Source organism: Chaetura pelagica, unplaced genomic scaffold, assembly GCF_000747805.2.
Source record: "Chaetura pelagica isolate M959 unplaced genomic scaffold, ChaPel_1.0 scaffold130, whole genome shotgun sequence".
NCBI classification, from domain to species: domain Eukaryota; kingdom Metazoa; phylum Chordata; class Aves; order Apodiformes; family Apodidae; genus Chaetura; species Chaetura pelagica.
The window spans coordinates 1,038,221-1,050,812 of record NW_009951915.1 but is presented as its reverse complement, the minus strand read 5'-3'; the positions used below and the strand labels follow the sequence as shown (position 1 = coordinate 1,050,812).

The following is a 12,592-nucleotide window of genomic DNA, read 5'->3' as shown; positions in this document are numbered from 1 at the left end:
TCAGCAGGATATCCCTGTTTTTTGACTGAAAAAAGTGCTGCAGTGGCATCCTACTTGGTTTGCTCCAGGAGATTGGGGAAAAGAAAAACCAGTATATTTAATTTTAAAAAGCTAGGTTTATTTTGGGAGTGTCTATCTGAAATTAGCAGCTTTATGGCATGATCTAGCAAAATAGTTTGTGTTATGTGGAAAACACATTTAAGCAATACGTATTTGATGCCTGAGGTTGTTTCTCATCACTTAAGCAGCTAAATTAGAAGATATTATTGGATAAACACTTCAAATCAATGATCTTTTTAATAAACTTTGCTAGCAGAAGGCCTTATTACAGTGTAGCATGGATATTCCTCCCTTGAATTTTTACTGCTTAATTGGAATCAAGTCCTAGTTCTTTCTCAGCTGAAAAATTGATCACAGGTTGAAAAACAAAAGGGAAAAAAGTTGTAGTCTTTCAATTTGAAAATGGAGTTCTGAAATTGGATTCTTTCTGGTCATTATGCCTTCTGGTTTCTATAACTTGCATGGCTCATTAGCTACAGATAGCACTTTGTGAAATCAAACTTCGAAACATCTTAGACTTGAAATATGTATCACATACTCTAAGTGATTACCAGGAATGTAAATACTTCTTTCACCTCTTCTAACAAAAAAGATATTTTAAGTTAAAAGCTTGCTAACAAATAAGAATACTTGATCAAAGTTCTGTTTTACAAACAGTAAAATGTTATGTTATGATTGAGTAACTCTCCATGGTGTTAGCTAGCACAGAAAGTACAGTAATGAGCTGTAAAATCTACACTGTGGTACAGACATGTCCCCACAGCTATGAGTTGGTAAGAATCAGTCTTATATTGAGAACAACACTCAAATCACAGAAATTTCCTGCCTGCTGATGCATTAAAATAGTTTAATAGCTTGTATAGCTTCCTTGTGATACTGAAAGATTTGCATCTCAAGTTGTGTAAGAGTTTCTCTGTTAAAAATATAATCCCAGCATTTTTTGCTTTAGTCTAGAAGTGATGTATCTCTTCAGGCTGATTTCTTGGCTAAAGCCAGTTGAGAAGTCAGGGTAGGTTTCTTCACCTCCTTAAGTAACTCTTCTTAGCAATTTTTTGGTTTTAATTTACTATTCCAATCTTAGAGTTGATCCCAGAAATCTTGTTGCCTAATCAGAAAAATTAATGTTTGTATCACGGAAATGAAGCTAAAGAAAGTATTGGAAATTTTCTCTATAGAGTGAAGTTGGATCATTACAGAGAAGAGGTGTCTAAATCTGAAGAAATTAGTAGCATCTCAAATGCTTTTTAAATCTGTTATGTGTATTTTTATTGCTTGTTGTATGTATATGTAGAGCATATACCTTAGCTCCAAGTTTGAAATTAGATGCTTCCTTTTTTTCTTGAGGAAAGAGGTATGAGAAAGATTTGTAGGTTCTAAGCATACTTTTTATACAGGGTTTTTTTATTAATAGCTGTTATTTCCTAAGTATTTTACCAAGGTGTGAACATGTGTTTCATCTTTCTCTGGTACATTTAATTTGCTGTTTGTCAGTGGAAAATAAAACCTTTCAGTGATAATGGCCTTCATGCAGTTTAGATAAAATACAGATAGTAACCCACCAGGTGGATGCACAGAATGTGGTTTGTGTAAATTCTAAATGATCAGCATCATTTTAAATAGCTGGATATAATAGGGCAAACAGTACTTTAGGTTATATGGAGGAGAGATGTCCTTTTAAACTGGATTTGTAGCCTCAATGTTGGATATCATAGAATGGTTTGGGTTGGGAGGGACCTTAAAGATCATCTAGTTCCAACCCCCATGCCATGGATGGGCAGGGACACCTCCCACTAAACCAGGTTGCTCCAAGCCCCATCCACCCTGGCCTTGGAGACTTCCAGGGAAATGTGCATTTATCCAGGGATATGTGCATTACAAACAGTTCATAGGAGTTGGCAGACATTATTATTGAGAAAACACTAGTGAAATATGCTGTTGAAGTAGATCATGATGCCATACTTATTAATATATTTTCTGTGTTATGCCTTGAAATCTTCAAGGACTGAGGATGATATTCTTCCACAAGAAAAGAGGTAGTGGTGTCTGCTACTTAAGGTGTTGACTGTAGTGGGGCTTATATGTAGGAGAGGGACTTGGATCCAGACTTCTGCAATTTATGGCTGAGGGGAAAAGTCCCTTCTGGAGCCTGCAGGCAGTGACACCTATTAGTTCTTTGGCACCTGTCACCCTGGTAGATCAGCAGCTGGGCTGGATGACTCTGCTCTTGGGAGAGTGAAGATGGTGACACCTTTTTATCTGAGAGGCACTATGTGCTATTTCACATAGTGAATGCTATTAAATCTGTACATGGCTTTCTCAAGCACTTAGTCACTGCTGCTCAGTTCAGTGCCTTTGTGAGCAGAGGAATGAGTCTCTGCTCTCCTGAATTACTGTTTATAACAAAAATTGGTAACTCTCTTAAAAAGCTTCTTCTCTACTATGTTCTCTGCATGAATCTTCAGTCCACGTAGCTTATAATGGTGTGTTCTCTTCCAAAGAGCTTTTCACAGTGGTACATCTGCCACTGTTTAATACAGGATTTTTTTTTTTTTTAATATTTGCTATTTCTTCATTCTTTAAAGACTGTTCCTACCCATTTTCTTCAGATTTTCCTGTTACAATGAGGAATGCTCAGGGAACATTCTTACTGCAGCTAGTGAAATGCAGACATTTTAACAGCTGAAGGCATCTTGGTTTTTTATCTATGAGTATGAAGTACAGGTGGTCTCTTATTTATTTCCCCCCTTTTTGAACCAACAATTCACCTTACTCTCAACTGTATACCTTTGGACAAAGCCCTAAAATTGAACTTCTTAGGAACCTCTCAGAATTTTCCTTGGTGATGAAGTATTGAATCAAATAAATTTGAAATTCGGTTAGTTATTTGTTGTTGGGTTTTTTTTCCTTTAAAGGAAGGAAAAGAAGTAATTCCTGAAGTACTTTTTTCCATTATCATTGAAATCTTTCTGGTGTACACCACTAGAGGGTAGTGTTAATTGATAGATTGTTACTAGTCTTGTAATCCTGGCCAGAACTGTGGCTTTTATGGTTAATAGCACAGTCTATAGAGATAACAACTTTTTTATTTGCTAATTATGGGGGGTTTTTTAAGATTTCATGTACTTAGGAGGTTTGTGTTGTTGTTGTTGTTTTCTTTAGTAATACACATCCCAGTAGCTTGGAAAATAAAATAGAAAATGTGAATTGCTTCTAAAGTAGTTTTGCTTTATATTAAACCCCTCTCCAGCAGTATTTTAACAGTTTTTCAGGGTACATAGCATAACTACCACCAACAGCATGGGAGTACGGAGTGAAAATCCCTCTGTTCACTTTGCATAGAGAGAAAATAGTATTTGCTTCATAGTATCTGGCAAGTGGAACGTGAATCCTGAAATTGTTGGTATTGTCCTGCCTGCCTGTCATCCTTCCTATTTGGTTCAGTTAAAAACAAAAAGCAAATTTTTTAAAAAAAAACAAACCTGAGGGATTTTAAGCCAAGAGCGCAAATATATCTGCAGTCCTTGTCACAATATGGAAGTGTTTCAGTTGGACTTTTTAGGTAATTATCACAGGGAAGACTGTGAAAATGTAATTATTCGTGTATTTGTATAAGCATAGTACATGGGGACAGAATTACTCCAGCTCTCTGAGGACCTGTGTTTATGGAAAATATTTTTCAAAACAGAAATTAATTGACGGGACAGACTATTTTAATGAATCACTTTGGCTTTCCAGGTTCAAATAAAAATGAAATAATTATGATTTTTAATAAATTAGATGTGATGATATTACTTAATTTTTTTACAACTGTGTTGTTCTTTCATGCCACTCATTTTAATGTGAATATTTGATATGTTTTCTTATTCTGCTGGATGAACTAACTTTTTCTCATATTTTCAAAGTATGCTGTTTTATTTTCTCATTAGAAGGAGTTCTAAAACTCTTTATTATTATTTTTTACTCTTCTAGTTGGTCGAATTATGTTTCAGCTCTTCTCAGACATATGTCCGAAGACTTGCAAAAATTTCCTTTGCTTGTGCTCGGGTGAGTAGCAGGTTTATATTTAGATTTTAATATTTCTTACAATGATTACTTTTTATGCAACTATAAACCACAGTGTGATAATAGCAGTGATCATTTTTCTTCTGGGAAAAACAAAGTTAGTGCTGAACAGGATTTGAATATTGCACAGGAGGAAATGGTGTGGTATTCTGTAACTGTGACTGAATTGGTGGGCATAATGCATGAGAACAGAATGCAAAACTGTGAATTTATGCAACAAAAACATGGGACTTTTTTGTTCCCTAATGTGGGGCTCTTGTAGCTAGAAATGACTGACAAGGAGGAATTATTGATCACTCAAGTTTCTTGAATGTGATAAAGGCAGGCAATGCTTTAGTACTTAACAGGAGAGACATTAACTCTTAATGTCACTGCACAGTATAAAGGTGACTTTGACATGGGTTACTGTGTAAAACCTTGAGTGTATGTATACTTTTTTCTTACATAAAATGTTAAGTTATATATGATAACATTTTGAGTGCGTTTCAGCTTTGTAGAAGTGCTACACAGGGATCAGAGGACAGGGGCATCCATTAAATCTGAGAAACATTTTCATTTTTAGCTGAATGTAGGGCTAAAAACAAATATGGTGGTGCCTTAAAATCCCTAGGATTGTTTGGTGGGAGAGAGATCTATGAAATCAAAGGGACGGCATTGGCAAAAGAATGTCTGGGTACAGTGTAGCACACTCCAATCCGTTTTTTTAGGAAGGACTTTTTAAAAAAGGTTTCTCATGTTTGGAAGAGGAAGGGTAGAAAGGGGTTTGGGGTTTTTTTTAATCTGTGCTGGTCCTCAGGGCTTTTTCAGGTGTAAATTGAAGATTAATCTTGCTTAGGTTCTTACAGGAATTGGTGTGTGTTACTTATATGAAGAATGCATTTTGTATCTCTTGATCATCTCCTGCTCTTTTATACCTGAATGCTCAGTGACTTCCAATTCCTTGAATTAACTACACCAGTGAAGCCTCCACTTTGTACATGGAATAACTCCTTTTCCAAATCATTACAAAGCTCCAGCAAGACTTTCCAGGCAGCATGTTAATATCTGGCTTTATTGAACAGCTTTTAGCTAACTGGATGTGTGAAACAAATTTGTTGGTATCCTGATGCATTAACTTCTTAAAGTGCATCTTTTTTTTGGAGCTCAAATCCCAGAATATGATGTGTTCTAGATAATCTCTGTGAAGATTCAGAAAAGCTTTGTAATACTGTGAACTTGTGGAAGGTGTAGTACATAACTTTTTTTCTGAGGTCTGTGTTGTGATGTCCCCTCTTTTTAGTCTGCTTTGTTACTTTTTTTAATCAGGTCTACTTATTAGATATATGTAGGGATAGACTGAAAATGGCAGAGCGATACAACCATCATAAAAATGGAAACTTGGTTGGTGTTTATCTTATTCAGAGCAGATTACAAAAGATAAGAAAAAATGAAGTAGTAGGCTTAATATAATGTGTGAGCCTCACATTCTGTAGCTCTGAAAGATTGTTTAAATCATTACAGCAATGTTGCTAGAAAAATATTAGGTGAATATAAAGGAAGAAGTAGTTGGAGATGATGAGGAATGAAATAAGCAGAAGAAAGAGCAACTTTAAAAAGGTGACTTCTTTCTGTTACATTTCTGGATTCTGGTCTACGGCTGGCTGTACAGGTTGCACTGATGTCTTCAGCTGGAACCTCTCTTTAGTAGAGTAACATTTGGAAGTAAGCTCAAAGTTAGGAGATTAACTTGCCTGAGGCATTTGTTTTTTTCCTTGCAAATGGCATTTACTACTACCCATAGGATAGATCAATGATTGTCTGTTATCTTAAAAAAAAATTGCTAAGAAAAGTGATAATTAAATTCTGCAGGGGAGAGAAAAGCATGTAGAAAAACCTGAAGTAATGTCATTTCTTTTGGTGGATGTAATGTTTCAGAGGATAAAGTCATTAATTTCTTCTACTGGTAGAAGCCATCTCTTTTTCTATTGTGATAGTTCTTACATGGCTGGGGTCACGTGGCTGCCATTCATTATTTCTTTTGCACTAGTGACATCTGTGTTACATTGAGTTCACCTGATTTATTTTTTCCATCAACTGTTCTGTCTGCCTTCCTGCTTCTCCTCCACAAGTTCTCCCAGTGCACTTGTTACTGCTAGTTTATCTGCACTGTGCATGCCCTTTTCCCTGCCCTCCCTCCTTGCACTGTTAGAATGTCCATCATCACAACATCTAAACTGAACATGCTACACAAGGTTGCTGTCTCCTGCATGGTACCACAGGTGAGAACTGTGACCAGGAGCAGAAGATGAGGCTAAGAGTCCACCATGCTCTTCACAGTAGGATCTAGCAGTTCTCTGGTATATACTTTCTCCTGTCCCCATGGACTGATGTCACAGTCCAGTTGTGCTACTTGCTTCTTTGTTTGCCTCGGTGGTGTTAGAGCACCTACAAAGCCCATCTTCAGAAGGGCAGCAGTTTTGTGATGGGACATGAAGGTATAGTGGATGCATTGACCTCTGGCAACCACAGCAGAGATGTGAAGGGCTGTTTGAAAATTTTAGAGTTGTGAGCTGCTCTGCATCTTTTGACACCAAACAAGTCATTTGCTTCCAGAAGTGCTGGGTTCCTCTGACTCCTGCCACTTTTCACAGCAAAATCCATTGGTAGAACTTAAGTCACCATAGAAGTGTGAGTTCCTATCAGGTGTATCTTTCATCCTTATCTTTGAGTCACTGGAGGTTTGCTCAGTGCAGCATCACTTTCTGGCACTGACATCTTTCTGTAGCCATATGTAAGGTCTTCATGCACCTAAGGAGGTGGATAACAGAGAGGGAATGCTGTCCCATTCTGGACTGTATCATCTACATCGTGGAATATTTTAGCAGCATATTGTGAGCATTGTATGGTTCTATACTACAGAAATTCAGGATTCTGCATTTTAGGGTAATCCATCATGTCTGGGTTGGGTTTTTTTTAGACACATATGGATACCCACCTGCATTGTAGCTGTTAGAGGAGCGTGTGTCCTGACTTACACTGTTACAGACCTCAGAGCGCTTGATTTGGGCTGTGTGCTTCCATTCTTTCAATGTGAAGTGTGGATTCACTTGTCTCAAGGCAAGGTGACCAGTGGTTGAAATGCTGTGCCGCTCGTGGTGCCTGCTGCTCTCTCCATAATCTCAGTGGGACATGCCAGGATGTTTTTGTCAGAAACAGGTGGGGGAGGACAGGGTGATTCTGGCTGCCTTCCTGCAGCTTGACATTGTTGTCAGAAATAGACCTGCATACCGTGGAAGAACTCTCTCTGTCTGGACATTGGGAGGCTCCTTGCATTTAAATTAAAACATCTGGACTTGCAAACTGGCATTTGCAGATCCTTCAGTCTGTCCATCTATTGATTAAGCACAAGACCTTCTGCTCTCTGGCACTTTGTCAGGAACTTCCCTCCTCATCATCTGAAATAGAGACCAATATTGGACTCCTAAATCAAAATATCTCAGATTAGGTTGGCAGTGCAGGGTGTTAGGAGGGTACGAGAGCACAGTTTAGCTGCCAAAGGGAGCTAATGGCTCCTCAGTTAATGGCTTGTCCCCAGCAGTGTGGGAGCTCTCCTCCAAAATCCCATTTCCAAGTGATTTGCAGCAGATGGAGACAACTGCTTAGGCAGAAAGGTGCAAGCAGATGGGGCTCAAAGGCACTGATTTTTCTTTTTCAGACAAAATTCAGGCATATTTAGGGCAAAAAGAATAAGGGTAGTGTTTGGCCACAGACAAAAAAAGAAGCCCAGCCCACTTTGTACTAGCTGTTGCAGAATCTTACCTAAGGGAGGTGCTGCAGCTCTGATCAGTGGGAAAACTGGTCTCTCTTTTGTCTGACTGGGACTTTGAGGATTAGTTTTGAAAATCAGAGTGACATAGCACAGCTTTTGCAGGAATTTAGCCCTCCCAACATTTTGGCTGGCAGCTTAAGTGCATTGTTCAAAGTGTCTTTGGCTTATGAGGATGTAGTTGAGTTATGATTTTGCCCACAGTTGTATTGTACAAGCAAAGAAGGGAACATCACAAGTATTGCCACTTATTATGATAGGGACTGTGCTGTCTTGGTGATGCTGTAAAGGAGAGTAAAAAAAGGAACTGTAGTGTCTGGACATGATCTAAAACTTATCTTGATGTACCAGCTCTTTTATGTGGTCAAGTGCAGTGCAGGATCCCAGTCTATAGGGGGATTATCCATAGCCCGAGGGACATGCTGAAACAAGACCAGACATACAGGCAGATACTCCTTGGCATTGACTGCTGTGGCCTTTGCAGTGTGGTAGCAGAGAGGGGCATGTTTTGGGAGGAAAGGGGGTATGTGCATCCCTGTAAGAAAAAAACTTTTTTAACTTCTGTGGAAATAAAAATGGGCTAGGAGGTGGCATGGATTTTGGGTATGGAGATCCAGAGCACTGGAAAATAAGTTGTATTCTCTGAGGAAAGGCTTCTACAAATAAAATAAATAGTAATGCCATGAGGGGTTTTTGTGCCACAAACTGCTTTTTGCCACAAACTGCTTTTTGCCCTCATCCTGGAGCAATGTGGCCATCAGTTAATTTTGGGTGGAGGAACAATAGATGGCCAAAGGCTCTGAGCAGCAAGAACACATACATATCTGAGGACACTACATGGAACAGAACATACTGGTTAAATGCCCTCTGAGAGTCAAATGCCTGTTCCCCAACTAGTGGTGGGATGAAGCAGAATGCTGAGTTATTTGTTGTCTTACCACAGAGTATCTCCTGCACATGTGGTTTAGGTAGGATTTTAGCTGTTGCTCTTAATGGCTGTGTTCTGTCAGCTCCCCTCTTGAAAGCTAAAGTCAGTGCCTTTTGGATGTTCACTAAGTGGACCAGTAGAAATCACTCCCCTTCCAGTCATAAGAACCCTCATTCACATGCCCAATGCAGTTTTTCTTCTGGATTTTGGAAGAAATGTTAGTGAAGCTTGAGGGTTCTGGGATGTCTTTCTCAAAAATCACCAGTAGGCTTGAACTACAAGCTGCACCAGGAGTCCACTGAGTGCCACTTCCTAGGAAATCTCAGGCTCAGAAAGGATTAACAGGTCCTGTGGTCTGGCTTGGCTTCTGCTGCTGGGATGGGCCTGCTACCAGTGCAGGTTTGGGGATTTTAATATTTTTTTTTCCCTAGTTACAATTCTAGTTCAGCTCATCCTGGCACGGTTCTTGAATACACGCTTTTATTCCCCTGTTCTGTCAGTCTTTTCAGAAATCAGTCTGTTTGGTGCAAGTTTCGTACTAATACAGGCAGGTTGTTATTAAGGGGTGGCCTTGCACTGGGTTTGAATTGCTGAAATTGTGATTTATATTTGGACTAGCTAAATCATACTTTTCCAGGAGTGAATCACATTGAAGCTGAGTCGAAGCCTGTTCTGAGCTCAAATTTCTATCCTGGAATCCAGCTGGCACATCCAGATGTATAAATGGTCTGAAAAGGACTCTGTGTGAGCTTCAGCTGCCATAGCAGTGTAGCCATAACCACAGACAATAGTTAACCCATTGTTATCATCAACTTCTGTTTTCTTCTAAATTGTTCTGAGTGAACTGTTAAAAAATGTCCTCCCTTTCCAAGGAATGTACTTATTATTAAAGAATAAATCTGATTTTCACTTTAGTGTTTCCTGATTAATGGGTCTCTTCTGCTATTAAAGGGCAGTGTAAAGGCAACAGGTAGGACTGTGTTATGTTTTATAATTGTGCTATTCTCAAGGCTTATATCAATTCATATTAGGGAGCTAAAACCCTTGGAATTTGTTCATTGACAACCTGTAGATTCTTTTCATTTAACCTTCTTGCAGGTGAAAAAGGAATTGGGAAAACAACTGGAAAGAAGCTGTGTTACAAAGGCACCACATTCCATCGTGTGGTTAAAAACTTCATGATTCAGGGTGGGGACTTCAGCGAAGGTAAATACAGAACAGAAATATTGTAACATATAGTTATAATCTAACTTCAGAAAATGCCATGGAAGCATTTCAGTGAGTGAATATTTCAATGAACATTACAATGAAAATATTTCATTTGCTGTGAAATATAACATAGATTACCCATTTCCTTGTTAATCTTTGGAATTCTGAAATATTTCAACTGAAATAATACTTATTTAGAAAATCTATGAAGTTAAAGAAGGAAAAAAAGTAAGGAAAACCCTTGCTGGAGTTACCACCTCTCTTGTTAATACAGCATTCAAATCCAAAATGTAGCTTCACTTTTGTGTCAGCAGTAGAGGCAACACTAAGTAATGCTCTATTGATACAGGGACTTAACTGAATGAGGTAGAAGTGTTTAATGGGCAAGTTGTCCAATAACAGGATTTTCCCAGGATTTTGTTTCCCTCCCTGCAGTGTGTGTACAATGTAATGTTTTTGCCTGTTGTGCTTTCCTGAAATACCTGACCTTACCAAAGTGTTATCTGCACTCTGTCCTGAAACCTTGTACTTGATAAAATGAGCACAGTGAAGAAATGCCTTGTTTTTAGAATTGAGCAGCAGTAAGGATGCCTTGAAAACTGTTAGTGAATATCTTATCTTACCCATTCTAGTGTGTCCTCAGCTGCTTTGAGCCAGGCAGAATTGTTGGTCATACCTAGTGTTGTCCTTTTTTAGCATGCTGTTTTTAGCTGTTGGCTGCTGCTTTAGCAACAAATACCAGTGAGGATTAATTAGCCTTTGGAGCCCTGTGTCAGGGTCTCCAGTGTTCAGAGGCACTGGGACAGTCTTCATGCTCAATATCTTGACTGTCAACAGGATAATGCACAGCTCTGACTTCTAGTTCAGGAGGTTAATGCTTAGAAACTGGTAACTGGACAGAGTATCCTGGTCTGGTATAAACTGGTGGAATGTTACATACAACTTTTCATAAATGTAACAAAAGGTTTAATTCATGCTTTTTAATGTGTAGGTAATGGAAAAGGAGGTGAATCAATTTATGGTGGCTATTTTAAAGGTAAGAGGAAATATGTCTTTGCAGAGTCTTTGTTCAGTTCTGAGATAAACCAGTCTTGATTCCCAAGCTACTTAATGAAAACAGGTCTACTTATAGATCACCTTTTGCATGAAACTAATGTTGCATGAGAATTATTTTTATATGCATGACTTTCAGTTAATTTTTTTTGGTAATATTTAACTTTAATTGACAATTAATTAAGGCTAACAGTATTGTTTAAACATGACTTTCAGCATGGAGGTTAGGCAACTTTATTCATGAATAAACTCCTTCTTCCTGCCTAAAACTGTCAACATATTCTTTTGTTTATAGAGAATGTGGTCTTTTGCAAAATGAAAAGGTAAGAGACAAAAGCTCAGTAACACAAGTTCAAATTCTGTTCCCTTGTACCCTCCCTAGTAAATACATAGACAACTGATACGTCCCTTTGTAGATGGGTATCTGTGTTGCTTGGAGAAATGAAGAGTTCTGTGTCTAACCTTTTTGAGGGTTAATGACTTATTCTGAGAGAGAATTCGGGCATAATTTCCAGCTCTAAACAGTTACTTTTTCTGTTAATGTCCCTTTCCTCCCCTTCCCTCTTCAAGGTTCGTATGCTTAGTGTTTGTTTCTAAAATGTTTGACTTTGTTTATATGCTACACAAGTTTTATTTGTAAAGAATTTGTAAATAAATGTGTATTTGCCTCTCTTTAAAATTTGTTGTTGGAAGGAAAATGGTGAGTTTATAAAGTATTCATGCAAAAATAACAAGTGGTGTTCAAGTGTTAATACAGGCACTAGGAATATTTGTGTAAGAGCCCTGGTTCTGTATGTTTTGCAAGTAGCTCTGCCTGGTTAAGTGCATGCCATGAAGTTTGTCTTAAAACATAGCTTGGTGTTGAAATATTACAGCTTTAGTCTAAAGAAAGTCTTGAATAGATGCAATTGTGAAGAAGTTAGTAGGGCTTGTTTCTAAAGATGGGGAGTGCTAAACATGCAGGTTGTGTTCTGATATGTAATCAAATTTAAAATAATGACTTTGTGCACTCGATTTACTGCTTTTGCTTTTGAAAATCAACTCCAGAAGATCTGGTTTTCTATTCTGTTATACAACCAGAAGTCTTCTTTAATGCGCTGGAGTAGAAAATGCATGTTCTGTTTAGTCTTAGTAGATTTTGTCCTTAGGTTGCAGGAAGAGTGCATTCTTTAGTTTCTCATTCAAGTATTTTGGGGTTTTTTCCACTGCAGGTTTTGAAACTTCCAGCTTTGAATTGATAGGTGGTATCTTTTAAGATGCTGTACCAGGGCTTTTTCTCTAGCTCTTGCCACCCAAGGTGCATGCTGTGTAAAGGACATAAAGTCTTGTTTTAAGATGTCAGTAAGTTTACCAGTCATGTTGTCATTCAGAAAGTTCTGGGTTTAAATACAAACCTCTGAGAATCTAATGTTTATCAAAGACATTCATAATGGCTTTATTTTTTATTAGAAATGTTTGCACTATATCTGCACCTT

General features: G+C 38.1%; 1 protein-coding gene across 1 annotated transcript in view; it reads left to right on the top strand.

Annotated features, from left to right (window-relative positions):
* The window catches only part of NKTR (natural killer cell triggering receptor), a 41,816-nt gene that overhangs the window by 3,686 nt on the left and 25,538 nt on the right, over window positions 1-12,592 (top strand). The window contains exons 2-4 of the mRNA XM_009994700.1: window positions 4,030-4,104; window positions 9,954-10,061; window positions 11,056-11,100. Of these exons, the coding sequence (XP_009993002.1) occupies window positions 4,030-4,104; window positions 9,954-10,061; window positions 11,056-11,100 (228 nt within the window). The remainder of the gene's footprint in view (window positions 1-4,029; window positions 4,105-9,953; window positions 10,062-11,055; window positions 11,101-12,592) is intronic.